At 37.7% G+C, this 16,513-nt stretch overlaps 2 protein-coding genes across 2 annotated transcripts; one reads left to right on the top strand and one right to left on the bottom strand.

The window, feature by feature from the left end:
* The first annotated feature begins 1,571 nt into the window (after positions 1-1,571).
* Positions 1,572-8,509, top strand: LOC105050877 (protein ROLLING AND ERECT LEAF 2). Its single transcript, XM_029266319.2, has 4 exons — positions 1,572-3,167; positions 3,287-3,495; positions 3,600-3,823; positions 7,559-8,509. The coding sequence occupies exons 1-4, from the start codon at positions 2,048-2,050 to the stop codon at positions 8,199-8,201; spliced, it is 2,196 nt and encodes a 731-aa protein (XP_029122152.1). The 5' UTR covers positions 1,572-2,047; the 3' UTR covers positions 8,202-8,509.
* Positions 8,510-8,704: 195 nt separating this feature from the next.
* Positions 8,705-15,295, bottom strand: LOC105050876 (18S rRNA (guanine-N(7))-methyltransferase RID2; the record flags this gene model as incomplete). Its single annotated transcript, XM_073261649.1, is given in 9 exon segments — positions 8,705-9,086; positions 9,565-9,700; positions 10,388-10,540; positions 10,636-10,685; positions 13,398-13,454; positions 14,386-14,441; positions 14,572-14,655; positions 14,987-15,062; positions 15,174-15,295. Coding segments are annotated over 9 exon segments (899 nt in total), but the record flags the coding sequence as incomplete, so codon positions are not given.
* Between the last annotated feature and the right edge of the window lie 1,218 nt (positions 15,296-16,513).

The raw sequence follows: 16,513 nt of genomic DNA, 5'->3' as shown, positions 1-16,513 counted from the left end.
AAATACTAATACTATTTTGTTAACTATAACACCTTTCTAATGCCACAAATATCTCAAAAATCTCCGCACTAATTGCACAATTAAATGGCCCTTTTTACCGTTAAATTCCCTCCTGGCAAAATTACTACTTTACCCAAGTCTTCATCGAAATGGAGAAATATTTTTGGGTGGTATTTTTGGAAAAATAAATAGCATTTCTGGACGACTGGAAAAAGAACGGTTGGAGAGCAACATAATAAACGTTCGGAGAACCGCACCCCATGGTGCGTTAACGATCTACCTTCATTTCTTTCTAAAATAGGCATCTAGATGCATTCCCTGTTAGTCTTATACACAGACGCAGCATGTGATTCTGGCTACAACAAAGGACGACTACAGCCGTCTGATGAGAGAACTTAACAGGGTGGATTACAAGGTTCCGCTTGCATGGACTGTTTTTGCAATTTTATTGCACGGTAGGGACAAGTGTCATACTCACGGCCTCCCTCCTCTCCCTGTTTTTTTTTTTTTTTTTTTTAATGTGCTCCACTCGCTCATTCGCCGGAGCCCTTCTCTGAGTTTTATCTGACTACTCTCTCTCTCTCTCATAGTCTTCTGTCTCTGTTTTTTAGCGAGGAACAAGTGTTCTTCTTCCCGCCTTAGTTGGTCAGGTTAGTTTTAATCTCATTTGGATAAAATTTTGATTTTTTTTAATATTATCAGAAGGTCTGGTTTCAAAGTTCGAGAGCAGCAATGCCTGCATTAGAAAAAAGGAAAAAGTCTTGAATCTTTTTGTGATTTTGAATTCGTTCGTCTTTTACTATTTCTGGAGTAATGAACAGCTCGGCGGTTACAAAATCCATCAAGTGGGGTTTTAACTGCTCATCTCTTGTAGATTTTCCCATTGTTATTATCTTTATAATGTCAACAGTAGAATTCAGCATTTCAATGTTGTTAGCACATGGGTTTTAAAGTTGTCTTTTTTTTTTTTTTTTTGTCTTATTTTAATAACCAGATCTCATCTCATTTATTTTTTTTTCTTGATATTATGCCAGTGCCTTCACAAAGTAGCGTCTTTCTGAAAATTTTTTGCTTTTGATTTTTATATTCGCTTAGTATGCTGGGGTTTTACCTTTCTAGCTACCTGTGTTAGCCTCCCTTTTTCCACTTCCATATCAAGAGGTATTAATGATATGTCGATTTCACATTATTCCTACCTTATTTTACCTCTGTGAAGATTTGGTCTTCTGTGACCGTATCATGTATCATGAGTTGTTCTTCATCACATGGGTGTGTGCTTTTCTATTTCCTCACACATCAAGTGCTTCTTTTCTGTTATTTCCTTTGAGAAATACTTCTTTTTTTTTTTTTTTTCCCTTCATCCTTGCTTGAACCTGCATCTTCTCCAGGCTTTACTTGTCATACATCTTTGTATCAAATTTTGCTTCACAATTATGCTCCTTTTTTTTTTAAAAAAAAAAAATGGACTTTTTTCAGCATTATCCTCCCTGCTTCTATAAAAGTGTTCATGTAGCTCGCACCTCTTATTTCTTCAATCATTTCAGAATCTAGTTGTGCAATTAAATCTATTTTCCAGAGGCACTATTATCAAACTGATTTGGCATTGCTGATTTTTGAAAGCCCAAACACTAACCCTTCATTTTTCTTGTTTCATTGTCCAGGAGTGCAGCTATTTGTGGTGGTATGAGGTTAAGAAAAGTTTTATTTTGAGAAAGCTGCAGCAAAAGATCTGAACAAGATGAAAGCAATTTTTCAGGAAAAAAAAAAAAAGTTTCCATCTAAAGTCTTCTTTGAGTAACTTCTGAATTAAGCAAAGAATCATAAGGTATTGTTTCCGCTGAAGTTTGTTTTATCACTCGATGATGAATGGCATGGAGAATCTTTCATCACCATTCTTGCAGTAGTAGCTGTATGGGATTTTCTCTGATCAATGATGTGTATGAAGCAGTTAAAAAATTCCTATGAATTTGGTTGGAGATCAGCACATTTTCACAGGTAATGCTGGTTTCAATTCAAGCCTGAAGGATTCATAGACAATTTTGGAGAGATGGGATGTTATACTTCAAGATTGGAAGATGAAGAAGCTGTCCAGCTCTGCAAGGATAGAAGAAATTTGATCAAGCAGGCTGTTGAGCAGCGAATCCGCTTTGCCTCTGCCCATGTTGCTTACATCCAGTCACTGAAACAAGTCTCACTTGCTCTTCATAATTTTGTTAATAGAGATGGACATGATGACTTCTTTGATTCATACACAACTCCTCCTTTCACACCTGTGAAAAGATTGAGCCCAAAAATCATAGGCATTCAATTGAAGTCCTCTTCACTGGCACCAAACCAATCAGAGAAGAGCTCCATTCATGTGGCAAAGTTTTTGAGATCAGGTGGGAATTCATCAGTCTCAGTCGAGGAGTGGCCTGAGTCTCCAGAAACGGTGAGAATTGATTCTTATTATGCTGCAGATCACAACGAAATTGATGGTTTTTTCGCTAAGCAGGCTTCACCAGTGAGCTCATTCTTCCCTTCTTCTTATGGTGGACCAAGCTACATACCATCATCACCGCAAAATTCACAGTGGGACTTCTTTTGGAACCCTTTCTCATCAGTGGATACATATGGATATCCCTACAGGAGCAGCTTTGACCGGATGGTAGGTGATGATGAGAATGCAGGTTGCAGGCAGGTAAGGGAGGAAGAAGGCATTCCAGAATTGGAAGAAGGAATAAGAGGAGAAGAAGAGGAAGAGGAAGAGGAAGGAAAAGAACTTATGGAGGGAGAAATAAAGGATGAGAGATCTAAAGATGACTCAAACCGTGCTAGAGTGACAGTTAAAAGTGATGATCCTCCTGAGGGCAACATCAAATCTAATACAATCCACAAAGTGAAGGAACTTCAGTCAGAGAGTGTGAAGAGTGTTGAAGTATCAGAAGCACCCAAAGCTCTAAAACTTGAGGTGACTAGAGAGGAGGAGGTGGTGGAAAATAGAGCATCTGCAGAAGAACAAACACCTGGTTTTACAGTATATCTAAATCGAAGGCCAACAAGCATGGCAGAGGTCATGAAAGACATTGAGAACCAGTTTGTGAGGATTTGTGATTCTGCTCATGAGGTTTCAGTGATGCTGGAAGCAAGCAGAGCCCAGTGCTCTTCAAGTTCAAGGGAACTTGCTGGTACAGACATCAAACCATTAACATCAATTTTTATCTTCCGTTAGCGATATCAACAAATTCATGCATTCTATTTATTTTGGCTTTAAAATCAAGTGATGCATTTTGGGTTTGTAATGCAGTTAGAACAATGAACCCAGTTGCTTCATTTCGTTCTGCATCATCATACTCATCGTCTTCTAGGTTCTTTCATGCTTCTACCGGCTCAAGAAATGATGGCTATGAGAGCAGCAGTGATTACTCGGGGGAAACTTGTATGATATCTGGAAGCCACCAGTCCACGTTGGATAGGTTGTATGCATGGGAGAAGAAATTATATGAGGAAGTGAAGGTAATTGTATTTTTCATGAACAAAATTAGGTGGAAAAAAAACAAGAGTCATGTATACTGTGTGGAATTTTTATGGCATATAGCTTTATCTCCTCCTGTTGGCAGGCTGGTGAGCGGATAAGAATAGCATATGAGAAGAAATGCCTGCAACTAAGGAACCAAGATGTGAATGGGGAGGAGCCTTCTGCTGTTTATAAGACAAGAGTAACAATAAGAGATCTTCATAGCCAGTTAAAAGTTTCTATACATTCAGTTGAGTCGGTGTCCAAAAGAATTGAAATTTTAAGGGATGAGGAGTTGCACCCACAGCTTAAAGAGTTGATACAAGGGTATGTCTCTATATTCTTGCTTCATTTTTTTAGCATATAATTTGATAAAACTCATATAATTAATTAAACTACAATTAAGGTATAACCTCATGCTCTTCAAACTAAATATTAAGTACTAAGCAAGATAGCATTCGCCATTTGACTTGGAACACACAAGAATTACTTGGACTACATTTTTTGAATGAGCAAGAGCCCGTCTTAAGCTTATGGAGAGCATATGACTGGAGTCAAGTATGATGATCCAATATCATGTTGAGTAAAATGACATCTATGCATATAGACAACAAACCAGTACACTCTACATAAATTCATAATCAGGCATAAATGGTAACACTCCTATTCAGTAAAACAGGAAAACAAATCACCAAGGTGACCATGATTATCATTTCATATGGTATAAAAGATTATTCCTTTGTCTTACTGGGAACTTGCACTTGGTTGCTATTAAGGTGCTCTTTATTACATCTCATTGCATACCAACTCAAATTAGTCTGGTAAGGTTGTTAGGAACCTTGTTGTATGATTCATCGATTTAAACATGCACTTGATATATTAGGTGAACTAGATTTTCATGCTTTCTGGTAATCATGCTTTATATTCTCTAGTAGTATATATTCATTTCTGTGATTCTGAGATTTCTACTCTTCTAGGAAAAGTTCATGGTTCCCATAGATGATGAATGTCACAGAATAGCTTATCCTAATTTAATAACACTCTCTTTTCCTGCCTAATGCATTAATGGCCGCAAAGGTTTGAAGTGTCCAATCCTTTTCCATTCATTCCTACTAAAATTTTACCTCCTTGTTTGACGCAACCTATTTCAAATTTAGCTTCTCTTTTCTTCTATAACCCTTTGGACGGTAATCCAAGCCCCTTAAATATTTCAAATATGGCAGTCTTTAGAGGTAACCAACAAAGGAGGAAAGGGGAGTAAAAGACTGGGGTTACTGCATTAGAAAGGTAACTAAGAGGTCATAACAGTGTAAGGATAAGCAGCTTGCTTACAAAAACCTTTTTGGACATACAGATCTAAAATGATTAAAGAAAATGATATCAACTTTGAGAATTACAATGATCCAGCAATCAATCTTAGAAGAAGATTAGAAAAATTTCTAAAATGATGTCCAGACAGGGGAATTATGGACCAACTTTTTAAGGATAACATGAATGAAAATGATCGGCATAATCAGGTACCATTTGATAAATGGTTTTGCAAGGATAATAGCTTTTAAAGATAGGGGAATTTTGAGATAGAATTATATAACAACCAAGAGGATGCTTTAGAAAGAAACCGCATAGAAGGAAGGTGTGTGAATTGTGATGGCCACTTGGAAACTTACAGCAGCATTACAAGTTGGAGGATGATAATATTGGTTTAACTGCATCATTTATCAAATGAAATCCTGAACATTTTGAACATAAGAATATCTAGTCACACTTGACAGGACATATTTAATGCCAGTAAAAGAATGAGGTGATTCAATTTTCGAACATGCAAATAAATCTGTGAGGCTTGCCTTCAAGCTACACCCTATAGAAGAGGAAAGTAATGATGATTTCTTTGAGGTCAGTTTCACTTTATCACAAGAAGCTTAACCATTAAAGCTAGTTTGTCCCAAGGCAGGTGATCAAAAAATTTAGAGAGAAGATTCTCTAAATAGCTTTTTGCTGATCTGATGAAACTGTGCAATGAAGTTGCAGCTCGACATTGACTGCTAGAAACTCCATATGGGTTCCATAGACTTGGAAAGCATATAATAGTGCTACAAGAGGCAAAACATTTAGCAGTCACAAGAAGAGACATTCTAAATGGACCGGAGCTGGGCATAGCAGGGGCGAGAATGTGGAAGTACATAACGATAAAAGTAGGAAGGGGAAAGTTATGGACATGAGAGGAAACTTAGTGAATTGCACTTTTAGGTCAAGAGCTGCTTTTGAACTAATTGACATGGTATCATCATGATAAGCTGTCTATAAACCAATTCAAGTGAGCTCTGAAAAAGATAAGAATTTCACTGTTGATGGGAGTCAGTACAGAAAAACACATGATCTAGACCCAAAATATCTTGGGCAGATAATGATAGATTTCAAGATGATTCAATTAGGATTAAGAACATAAAATGACTTTAGATTTGGAAGAAGGAAAATCCAAGACTCACTAATGCAAGAAGAGACTGGTAGTATCTTGAAGATCTAAATGTATGAAACAGAAACTGATGTTAGTATGATTTTTCTAATGATACCATGAAATTTAGTTGTTCCGCAAACTTACTAGAATTGCAGTGGTCCCTATTGCATGACATGGTGCGAGTTAAAAGAGCCAAGCTGCTAATAGAATGGATGCGAAAAGCTTCATTTGCGTGTTAGGCAGTGCATACGGCTTAGTAGAGCATGCCTATGTAGTTTGAGTAAAGTTAATAAAGGCAGGTTTGTTTTCATTTGGAAAGTGAAAGTTGCGCACTGCAATCCACAAAGCAAGTTAAGATTCCCTTTTTTTGTCTCTCAAGCAATGCGTTTTTTTTTTTTTGGTGGGAAAACAAAAAGACTAGAGAAGCCTGGGGGAAGGGATCTTGAAGCAATAATCAATCATTATAATAAAAAAAATGTGGTAGGCAATGATTGGACAAAAATGAAATCCTGAACAGCATTTGGCACTTCAGGTACTCAAAAACAATAATTTTCTCAAGATGTCTAAGAAGTTTGAAACAATGCAATATATGGAATGACCAAATTGAAGATTGCTTCAAGACTGTTGCATTTGAAAGCCACTCTTGGGGACAAAACTAAGGTTGATCCACATATTCTAATTCCACGATTTTAATTTCCTTAGCAATAGAAAAAAAGGGAGAAAGCATGTGACAAGATCTGGGCCAAACATGCTATTTTGCTAAAAAGGCAAGTAGTTCCAGCCATCCAACAAAGAATGGGTATACATGCCACTTTTCCTTCACATACCAGTATCCTTTCATATTAATATCATTTTCAATCATGGACCATTCCACTCAGTAAATTAGTACCCATTTCATTCTCTGATTAACTTAAACTTTCATCACTCTCAAAACATCGCGATGTCGAAAAGTGATTCAACCTTCTAGCTATAACTCTGGTGGAAGGCCTAATTAGTGCAACAGACGACATAAGAATGAGTTATATTTTACATCTACCGGATTCTCCAAAAGTATTTGAAGTATACAGTTTTCTAGATAACAGCAATCATGAAATAATGAACTCCTTTTTTTTTCTTTCTTCTTTTTTTTTTTTTTCCAAGTTGAGATGAAGTCCGTTACTTAATGCATGCTCTTACAAAGAAGGTTGCAGAAAATCAGATATTGACTCAATTTAATTCACCAAATGCGATCAGCACAAAGCTGTTGATAGACTCATCGGATAATCATAACTTGCATGCAGTCCACATTCTGCTGTTATAATTAATAACAAAGTACTTAATATTATTTATATATGGACATAATAAGCCTTTGTTTCATTCATCCACTTGCTTTCTTGCACAACTCGATCGACCCTAAGTAATATTTTAAGACTTGGGACTGTACATGGAAGATTTTGCACCTGATATGGTAGGCCTCCTACCTGGTGGGAGTACCGCAGATGATACCCGTCCTTCCTTCTTTGGACGGTCCAGAGTGATGGGCCCGACCCACCCCGTCTGGGCCTATCTTAAACGTCCTTAAGCCGCGCAAGTTAGCATGAGTGATTGTTGATTCTTCCGGAGCGCAGGTTAGCGAGGATGTGGAGGACGATGGCGGACTGCCACCGGATCCAGAAGCGCACGCTGGACGAGGCCAAGCTGCTCCTCCTCTCCTCCTATTCCGCCGCCGCCGCCGCTGCGAAGCCCTCGGAGGCGGTGAGAGCGGTCCGTTCCGCCGCTGCCGTCGAGGCGGAGCTCCGGAACTGGAGGTCCTGCCTGGAGGCCTGGATTGCGGCCCAGCGGGCCTATGCCCGCGCCCTCGCCGGCTGGGCCCTCCGGTGCGACGGGAGCGGCGGCGTGGCGGCCCAATCGCCGCGCGGGGAGCGGCCATCGTCGGCGGGCGGGGCGCCGCCGGCCTTCGGGGTGTGCTTGCAGTGGTTGCGGGTACTGGAGTCGGTGAGCGAGGCGCAGGTGCTGGACGGCCTGGATTTCTTCGCAGCGGGGATGGGATCGGTGAGCGGGGCGCAGAGGCGGAGCGGGGAGGGGGAGGAGGGGGCGGGGGAGGTGGAGGTGGAAGGGGGGCCCTGGATGACGCCGGAGAAGGTGGTGGAGATCGCCGGGATGGTGCTGTGCGCGGGGATATCGGTCGCCGTTGGCTCGCTGACGGAGTTCGCCCTTAGGTCTGTGGAGGGTTACGAGGCGCTGGTCAAGCGGTGCGGGGAGGGGCTGTAGTTTTGCTTGTGGGCTTTGGTTGTGAGGATTGCAGTGAAGTTGATGATCACAGTGGTTGTTGTTTTATCCTATTTTCTTTATTTTTTTTTAAAATTTTTTTATTTGTATCGATTAGCTTTGTTTTCGATGTATGCTTTTGGGAATTTTTTTGCAATTGCAGTTTGGGAGTATACTCACGTTAACGGCGGTGGGAAGATTTTCTGGGTGGTGACTGGTGACATGGGTGGAGGATGAACACCAGGCTTGGGAGCTCGTCCTTCGTATTAATTGTATTAATGAAAGCAGTACCAGAATTTCAAGACTTTTAATTTACACCCAATCATTCTCTTTTGGTCGTTTAAAAAATATGCGACCCCATGGCTGAAGACTTGATACCGTTTTGTACCGCCTTGCCTCAAGGCGTCAGCCTTTTAAGCCAAAGCCAGCTTCTCAACACCACGTCAGACCAGAATGTTACCCTGCCATGACACCTTCGCACCTGAGAGAGAAGGAACTGCACAGAATTCATCAAATATCTCCCTGTGAAACCAATTTTGTAGATCGAACATAAAATGAAGCATGCTTTCAACAAGCCTACTTACACAGACAACACCTCCACATCGAGTAGCCTAGAAAAGTCTATCTTAATAAATAAAACAGGAAATATCATTGTTCCCTCGAACAAAAACTTGCATGTGATTTTAACTTCAACAAAAAACTTCTTCCATTCCACCAGACCATTTAAAAGCGTGCCTTCCTTTTGCGAGCTGTGTATTTTGTATCAGGAGGTACATCATGCCCTCTTCTTCTCATCTGTTCCTTTTTCTTAAGAACCCATTCTTTCCCTTTCCCTTTTTTGTTTACTTTCAACTTCTTCCTTGGTCGGTTTCTATCATATATGCCAACCTGCATCCAAATAAATAAAATAATTAATTAGTTAAAATTCATTGCTAAAGTGATGAATGATTCTGATCATAACAATAGCATTCTTCCCACTAGCAAATTGTATTCCCACTCGAACATTAGTCGCAGCTCACCACACCACACTTTGTATTTGGCAACGTCATGAGCCATCGACCCAGACCAACCCACTCACATTTGCAGAGTTTCACCAGTCTCAAGAATTTCAAGTAAAATTCATTTTTATCATTAGCACATTGTTGATCCCCACAGGCTAGATCTGGGGTTATGCTCTCAGATAGGATTTTGTGCAACTCAGTCCCAACAGATATGGTTTGCACCACGCTTCCAACAAAAAATGGCAGGATATTGGGCAAGCAATTTAAATCGCTATGGTATGTCCTACCAAAAAGACGGTTACAATAATATCACAGGAAATAAAAACAATCATTGATTTTTTGGGGGATTTCAGACGCAAGCTTACCGTTTGACTTTCATCATCACCACTCTCATCATCATCACTGCACATCTCGCCATCTTCACCTTTGCCCTTTGGAAGGGATGTTTGCATGGAAGGTGGACCACAAGTGAGCACAAGGTAAGCCTTCCTTGCTTTGGAACTGTCCTCAATAGAATATATTAGCTTAGAAAAATCATTTAATGTAGAAAAACATTAAAATGATAAGAATCATTATGAGTACAGAAATTTCAAAGTTGATAGTTTATAACGATGAACGACAGAAAAATATATTAGGAAGGTGAAAAAATTGCAGGCAAGTGGGCAGAATCCTGACTTAAAATCATTAGAGAAAATTTTAATTATTTTCAGAAAAGATAATATGGATAATGAGAATTATCCAGAGAATTTTTAGCACACTTTCCATCAAATAAAATAGTGTTGTAACACCCCTCAAGTGCATAGGACAACAAAAACACTTAGCCAAATGTATAATCTCTACAAACAAAAGATGGAATGGGAGGCCGATTACAACCATTTATTTTAAAGTATGAAAAAACCACTATTTATATCTACATATACATGCAAACAACCAGCAAGATAACAATCATATAAAGGCGCACATGCAAACTATTTGATATGAACATAATCTTGGCTTCCACCAAACGACAACTTCTACCGTAAATCTATGATTCATAATGTGGCTAAACTTATAGACAATCACCAGCAAACAGGGTTGACAGAAAAGATAATTTATGAGACAACTTTAAAAAGATTAGTTGCGCAAATCATTCGTGCATAGAGCTTTGACATAAAAAACCCATCATTGATAGTTGTTTCTTGTGTGTACCTGTGGGGCCAGTCAACAACAACACCACCTGCGAATCCAGCACGCATGGCATAAGTCATGATCATCTCACTCTGATACATATTCTCAGCATATAGTTGCAACACTGCTCTAGCTCCCCTTGCTAAGCATCTATATAAAGAACCAAAGAAAGCCCTGCAAAGAAAAGAGTTAACATGATAATGACAGGTAAGGCATGATATTTAACAAAATTTATGCAATCAAAATAAGAATACGAATCATGTACATACTTCAATCGCATCCTTGGTTCATGAAAGGACTTGTCAGCATAACATAACCACTGCAAAATCAAAGTCAAGAAGAAAGCCAAATTGAGCAGCAAAAAACAGAAACAAATAAGCTTGAAATCAACCACAATAGAATCAACTTAACAATCAATTTTTTTTATTACGACAGCAGCATAATTCTTGTACTAGAAAAGTAGCCTATCCTATCCACTTATGCAATGAAATGGACATACAATCTACACTAACGGCCTGTTTGGATGTGGTTTTCAGTTTTACTAAGAACAATAGAAGGAAGATAACTTGAGAAAGAGAGGAAGCTGGGCTAGGGATAAGATAGATCACCTAAAGGGATGTATTCGTTATCCATAAAAACAGGATAAGATAGGAATGGATTAGCCAATCATTCATTTATTTCGAACAAAAAAAAAAAACTTTTGTCAGCACCTACATCCTCGTACTGGATTTCAACATCCAAAAAGGCCCTAAAAGCAGCATAACTTCAAAATCCAACAACAATATACAGGATGAAGGTCGGAAATTTGTCAGAAACAAGACTCCATGACTTACTTTTCCAGTTGAGGGAGTCTTTGACTTAAGGTGTAGATGTTGCATCAGGAGTTTACTGACTGAAAGCTTGATTCAAGAATATCCAACCAACCAGTTTGGAGTCCATCTATGTAGTAATGGAGGCTAATAAGAGTGCGAGACTGATTATTTGTGCGTGGTTCATGTTCAGAATTCAGCTAGCATAGGATTACTATATAATTTAAAAAAAAAAAAAAAAAAACAGCATAATCACTGACCAAAAGCTAGAAGAATGTTTTTCACTTCAAAGAATTTAAACAAGAGTGGTAGAAATACTAAACAAACCTACAATGAGATGCTTGATCCTGAATACACTACCTTGTCAAATGTTTCCATAATATTTAACATATTGTTCAATGCCCCATTACGATTAAAGAAGGCTACCAAAATCTTCAAATAATTGAATTGATGAAACTCAACAGTTCTCAATGCAACAACTGGATGAAGCAGCACAAATAATCTTAATGCAAAGTAAAGATATATCAAAAGCCATAAAAAATATAGTATCTTTGTGAACACAAAAGTCAGCATAAGCCTGATGCTAGTCAAAAGTGACTCCTCGCAGGGAAACAGCTCATGCATCAGGAAAATGCGAGGGTTTTGAAACCTTGACTTGCAAGCCTGTCTAGAATGGCATGGCTTTAGGAATTAGGTAAATCTGTCAAAGTTACGGAATTTCTGTTATTGGCTCTCAACCGAATATCAACCAATCGCGAATTGGTGTCAAACTATATGCCAGCACTTCTTTTCTTCTATTTCTTTTGTGTGTCTGCTAGTAGGAAGAGAGGTCTGTGTTGGTTTTGAATGGGGGAAGGTGGTGTGAACAACAAGAAATTAAGCATTGTTACAACGAAATGGAAATTTAACAAGCTTCCTTAGACAGAAGAGATAGACCAAATTAAAATGATTAGTATATGGTTTTAACTATCAATAGCTAAACATTTTTTTTTTACATGCTTGGTTTTATTTATACCTCGACCTTTAGGCTACATGATATATTCTTTTAAATTTTAATAGATGATCCACTAGAAAGATGAACATACTCAGTATATGAGTTAGACAACTTAAAAGATCTTAAAAGAGAATTTGATTAAAATAAAAATTTTCCCTGAAAATCAATCTTCCATACCATGACAAGCAAGGAACTTCACCATCTTGTTGAAACCCCACCCCACAAAAAAAAAAAAAAAATCTCAAGTAAAAACATCAATACGCCTTCTTGCAGAAGTTTTACTCAAATTGGTCCAACACAAATAGGATATCACCAATGTATCAACAAATATAAAGCATAAAAAATACAACTATATGGATTCCAATTTCTCCTTGGAATAACATAGGATTAGTTATTGTAGTCTCTTCTAGTGAATGACTGTCCATTCGTCGAAATAAATTGATTATCATAGTTTTTTCCAAAGCCCTAAATAGGAATAAGTAAAGGGTTTGATGCTATTACAAAGGACACATGTACGTGCGTCCATATGTATCCATAAATGTGTATGTGTCCGCACACAATGAAGAGAATATGAATAGAAGGAAGCAAAGAAAAAGAATCAAGATCAATTAAATCTAAAGGAAGCAAGCAAACAGAATCAAGATCAGTTAAATCTAACCGAGAATACATAGGATAAGCTTCAATTTAGAAAATACTAGATTTGTATTCCAGCAACAAGAAACCATTTTCTACGACCAAGAATACTTCCTTCTGAATGGTACATAAAAAAGACTTTAAAAGCCAATCAAAATAGTAAGCAGATCCTTCATGATGCCGCTTTACATGTAAAGCTTCTCAATACTACCTACTGAGGATTATATGTCATCATTTCTTTTGATAAGATCCATATTAGCATTGCAAGAATTTAGAATTCCAAATATTGCTTTAAATGTCCCAAACAGATTACTCCTTTCCTTTAAAAAAATATGAAACAAAATTTCATCATGCTAAAATTCACTGGACAATAAAAACTAAACTACAAACACAAGATGGCTAGAAATTACAAGGAGCAATTCATGGTAATAACATAAGAAAAACACGGAAAGCATTGCAAAGGCACATTTTCAGCAAAATTGCAAACCATATTGATGTTAATTAGAAAAATTCAACAAAGTGACAAGAAAAATAACAAGCGTATTCCCAATTAGCTAGTTAGAAGAAAAGAAGGAGAAGGGGAGAAAATGCCTACCTGAACAGCTGAGATACTGATGGCACCATCAATGACTCCTGGTCTCAAGCCTAGGCCCTATAATTTTAAGTTATTATCAAATCAGTTCAGATTAATAACATAAACAATCTGTAAATGCATTACTGCAAACTACCCTAAAACATTTTCTATGAATTTCAAGTAATCATAAGCAATGATCGAAACTTAATGTGGTCCTTATTTAAATGAGAGCAAGTGATATTAATAAGAATAGTCTCCATATCATACCAACATGGTAGCAAAAAAACAAAGGTACTCAATTATCTAATTCATCCAATGGTCAAGTCTCATAACCACCCAACCCCACCCCCCCAACCCCAAAAACAACACCCCAGGGGTATCTTCATATCAATTCCACTCAGGTGCATTTTTTAGTACAACAGACCAAGCTGACTACTCAGTATCAGGAATGGCCGGTTTACCATTGGAACTGGCCCTGAATAAAAGAAACCAGAACAGAGAGCATCACAAACCACACATTATAACTATAAAGTGCTTGATATCTTTTATTGTATCAAACTTATTCAAAATTTCTTCACAAGTTTTTATTATCATGTAAGTACTTTTATTATTCCAGCTAATAAAAATTTTTCCAGCATTTTTTCTGGAAAATGCTACTGCCATCATTATGAGAGCACTTAAATACAAATATCTTTTATAACAGCCCAAGGCAATGTTTTAAATATGAATGGTATTGATCTCAAATGCACATTCACGAAGACGTCTAAGGTAGAGATTAAAAGCATTTGTTGTATAATCCTGCTAAAGAAGGTTATTAAAACAGGGTAAAAGGAATCTGTGAGAGAATCTAAATATCAGCTAATAGCTGGCCTAGAATTAACTAATTGTGAGATAGACTATGAAGTACCTACTCTAAGATGAACCATCAACCATAAGTTTACCAGCAAAATTTTGATAGTGAGAGGACCAAAAATGAACGAGATAACCACACAGCAAATTAGAGTTCTACCTGGCCCATATCAGCAAGCAAAAGATCACCCTCCGCTTCACGCTCCCGTGCAACATCTGAGACACAATTAAATATAGAGACACAAATAAGAAACAATGGGGTGTGGCATGAAGAACAGAAACAAATTATAAAGCAATCTTCAGAATTTCTTTTCCTTTTTTTTTTTTCAAGAGGTAATTTACTTACCAAGCATTGACTGTGAAATATCATAGCCAATCCAGTGGTGCCCATTCTCGGACAGGGTCTCACCACTCAGTCCTGAGCCACAACCTGATGAAGAAATAAAAGAAATCAAACGAAGACAACAAGTCAGCTCCGATACACAGGTGAAGTAGAAAGAATTTGGTGAATTACTTGGTCGTCAAAAGCAAGCGATACTCTATTCAAGAAGCAGAATTACACAATGTCCCATGTAATTTCACAAGATGGAACTGTTTATTCTGCGTCCAATTTGATGTTCTTGAAAGCGATTACTATAACTAAAAGTGTCGATCTCTCAAGTTTTCGAGAACATGTTCTACTATAAGGAACGCAAAGAATCCACTCAAAAGAGAAAAAAAAGGGAAACAGCAAGCAGAGAGATTAGAAACGGGAATCGGACCTATATCGAGCAGCAGCCGCGGAACCCCGTCATTGGGCAAGGCAAGAAGCTCCAGAGCCCTCTCAGATATCTTCGCCTGAAACAATAATTAGGAGACCAGTAATTACCACCAGCCATGAGAGCGGATTATAACCCCTATGGAAAAAAACAGAGAGAAACGGAAGGGGGACAGAAAGAAAGAACTTACTTGGATTTCGATGATTCGAGAGGAGGTGGTATACTTGCGAGCCTCCGCCTCGTTATAGAAGATCTCCGGCGGGGCTTGTATCTCCGGCCGCGGCATCACTCTATTCTTTCTCGCCTCTGTCTCTTTTGCACCGCCAAAAGAAGCGGCAAAACCCTAACACGTCTATTACAGAAGAAGTCGAATCGGAAGCGGTTCGTCTGATATTTATGCAACCGAGTGGGTGGCTAGCGGCTTAGATCTGGCTAGGGATTAAAGCATGCTAAGCAGTAATCTAATATATCTAATCTAATCTGTCCATACAATGCATGTGGGGGGCGGCTTCTGAACTCCCCTATGCAGAGTATAAAAATAATAATAAAAATATATATATATATATATATATATATATATATTTTTTTTTTTTTTTTTTTTTTTGCCCTTTAGCAAGGTACGGGAGAACCAAAGAAGAATCCCTCCGATGAAAAATCCCCAAACCCTACTGAAAGAATATCATGCCTCTACCAAGATTAAGCTTTCAAAACCTCAAGGGACCAACTCACATCGCCACCACTATGACAAAATCCCTATCGGAACGTAAGAAACCCCTCCCATCTCTCTCAGGTGCGATTCTTCCCCACAATCTCCGAAAAAGAGACTGAAATGTAAAGAAAAAGAAGCGAAAAGAAAAAAAAAAAATCAATCTACCTACCTTTCGAGTTTTTCAATCTTTCCTTTGTTTCGTTGATTTTTCCTATGCTTTCCACCGATTTTGCCTCTGTTTTTTCTGTCCTTGGAAGTTCCAATCGGGTGGGAGGCTTGGGGCGGCCGAATAGGGAAGCTGAGACGATGGCTAGAATTGTGTTGGGTATTTTTATGTTCGAGCCCGAAAGATTTAAATATATTATTAATTAATATAAAAATAGATATAATTTTATTTAAAATTTAAAAAAATAAAATTGACCGTGCAGATTGGGTGATACTATTCCGTCAAAAAATATTATACACAGTCTTAAAAAAAATCCAAAAATCAGCATAAGTAAAATTTTAGGATCCCAAAAATTCAAATGCACAGAAATATTTAAATTTATTATCTATAACTCAAAAAATATCTAAATATCAATATAAATAAAATTGACAGAATTGGGCCAAATCGATTTAATGGTACAATAGAGATTGGGCTTGAAAATCCAATGGTCAAGATTGGATTAAAATATAAAATTTATTTTTTTAATTAAATTTAGATATATTATTGATTCAATTAAGATTGGTTTAGGGTTGAGATGGTAATATTTTTAGTACAGGATGATATTTCATTATATCCAATAATTTGCACATACAAAAATTTTTAAATTATTTAATAA

Source organism: Elaeis guineensis, chromosome 8 (assembly GCF_000442705.2).
Source record: "Elaeis guineensis isolate ETL-2024a chromosome 8, EG11, whole genome shotgun sequence".
Classification (NCBI taxonomy): Eukaryota; Viridiplantae; Streptophyta; class Magnoliopsida; order Arecales; family Arecaceae; genus Elaeis; species Elaeis guineensis.
Note: the sequence above shows the minus strand (reverse complement) of the source record. Positions and strands in the feature narration are given on the sequence as shown.

What these genes read in the sequence shown, in the direction of transcription:
- LOC105050877 (XM_029266319.2), top strand. Translation starts at nt 2,048, where the DNA reads ATGGGATGTTATACTTCAAGATTGGAAGATGAAGAAGCTGTCCAGCTC. An exon ending in AAGTTCAAGGGAACTTGCTG is followed by an intron (nt 3,168 to 3,286) that starts GTACAGACATCA and finishes TTTGTAATGCAG; the next exon opens with TTAGAACAATGAACCCAGTT. An exon ending in CTTAAAGAGTTGATACAAGG is followed by an intron (nt 3,824 to 7,558) that starts GTATGTCTCTAT and finishes TCCGGAGCGCAG; the next exon opens with GTTAGCGAGGATGTGGAGGA.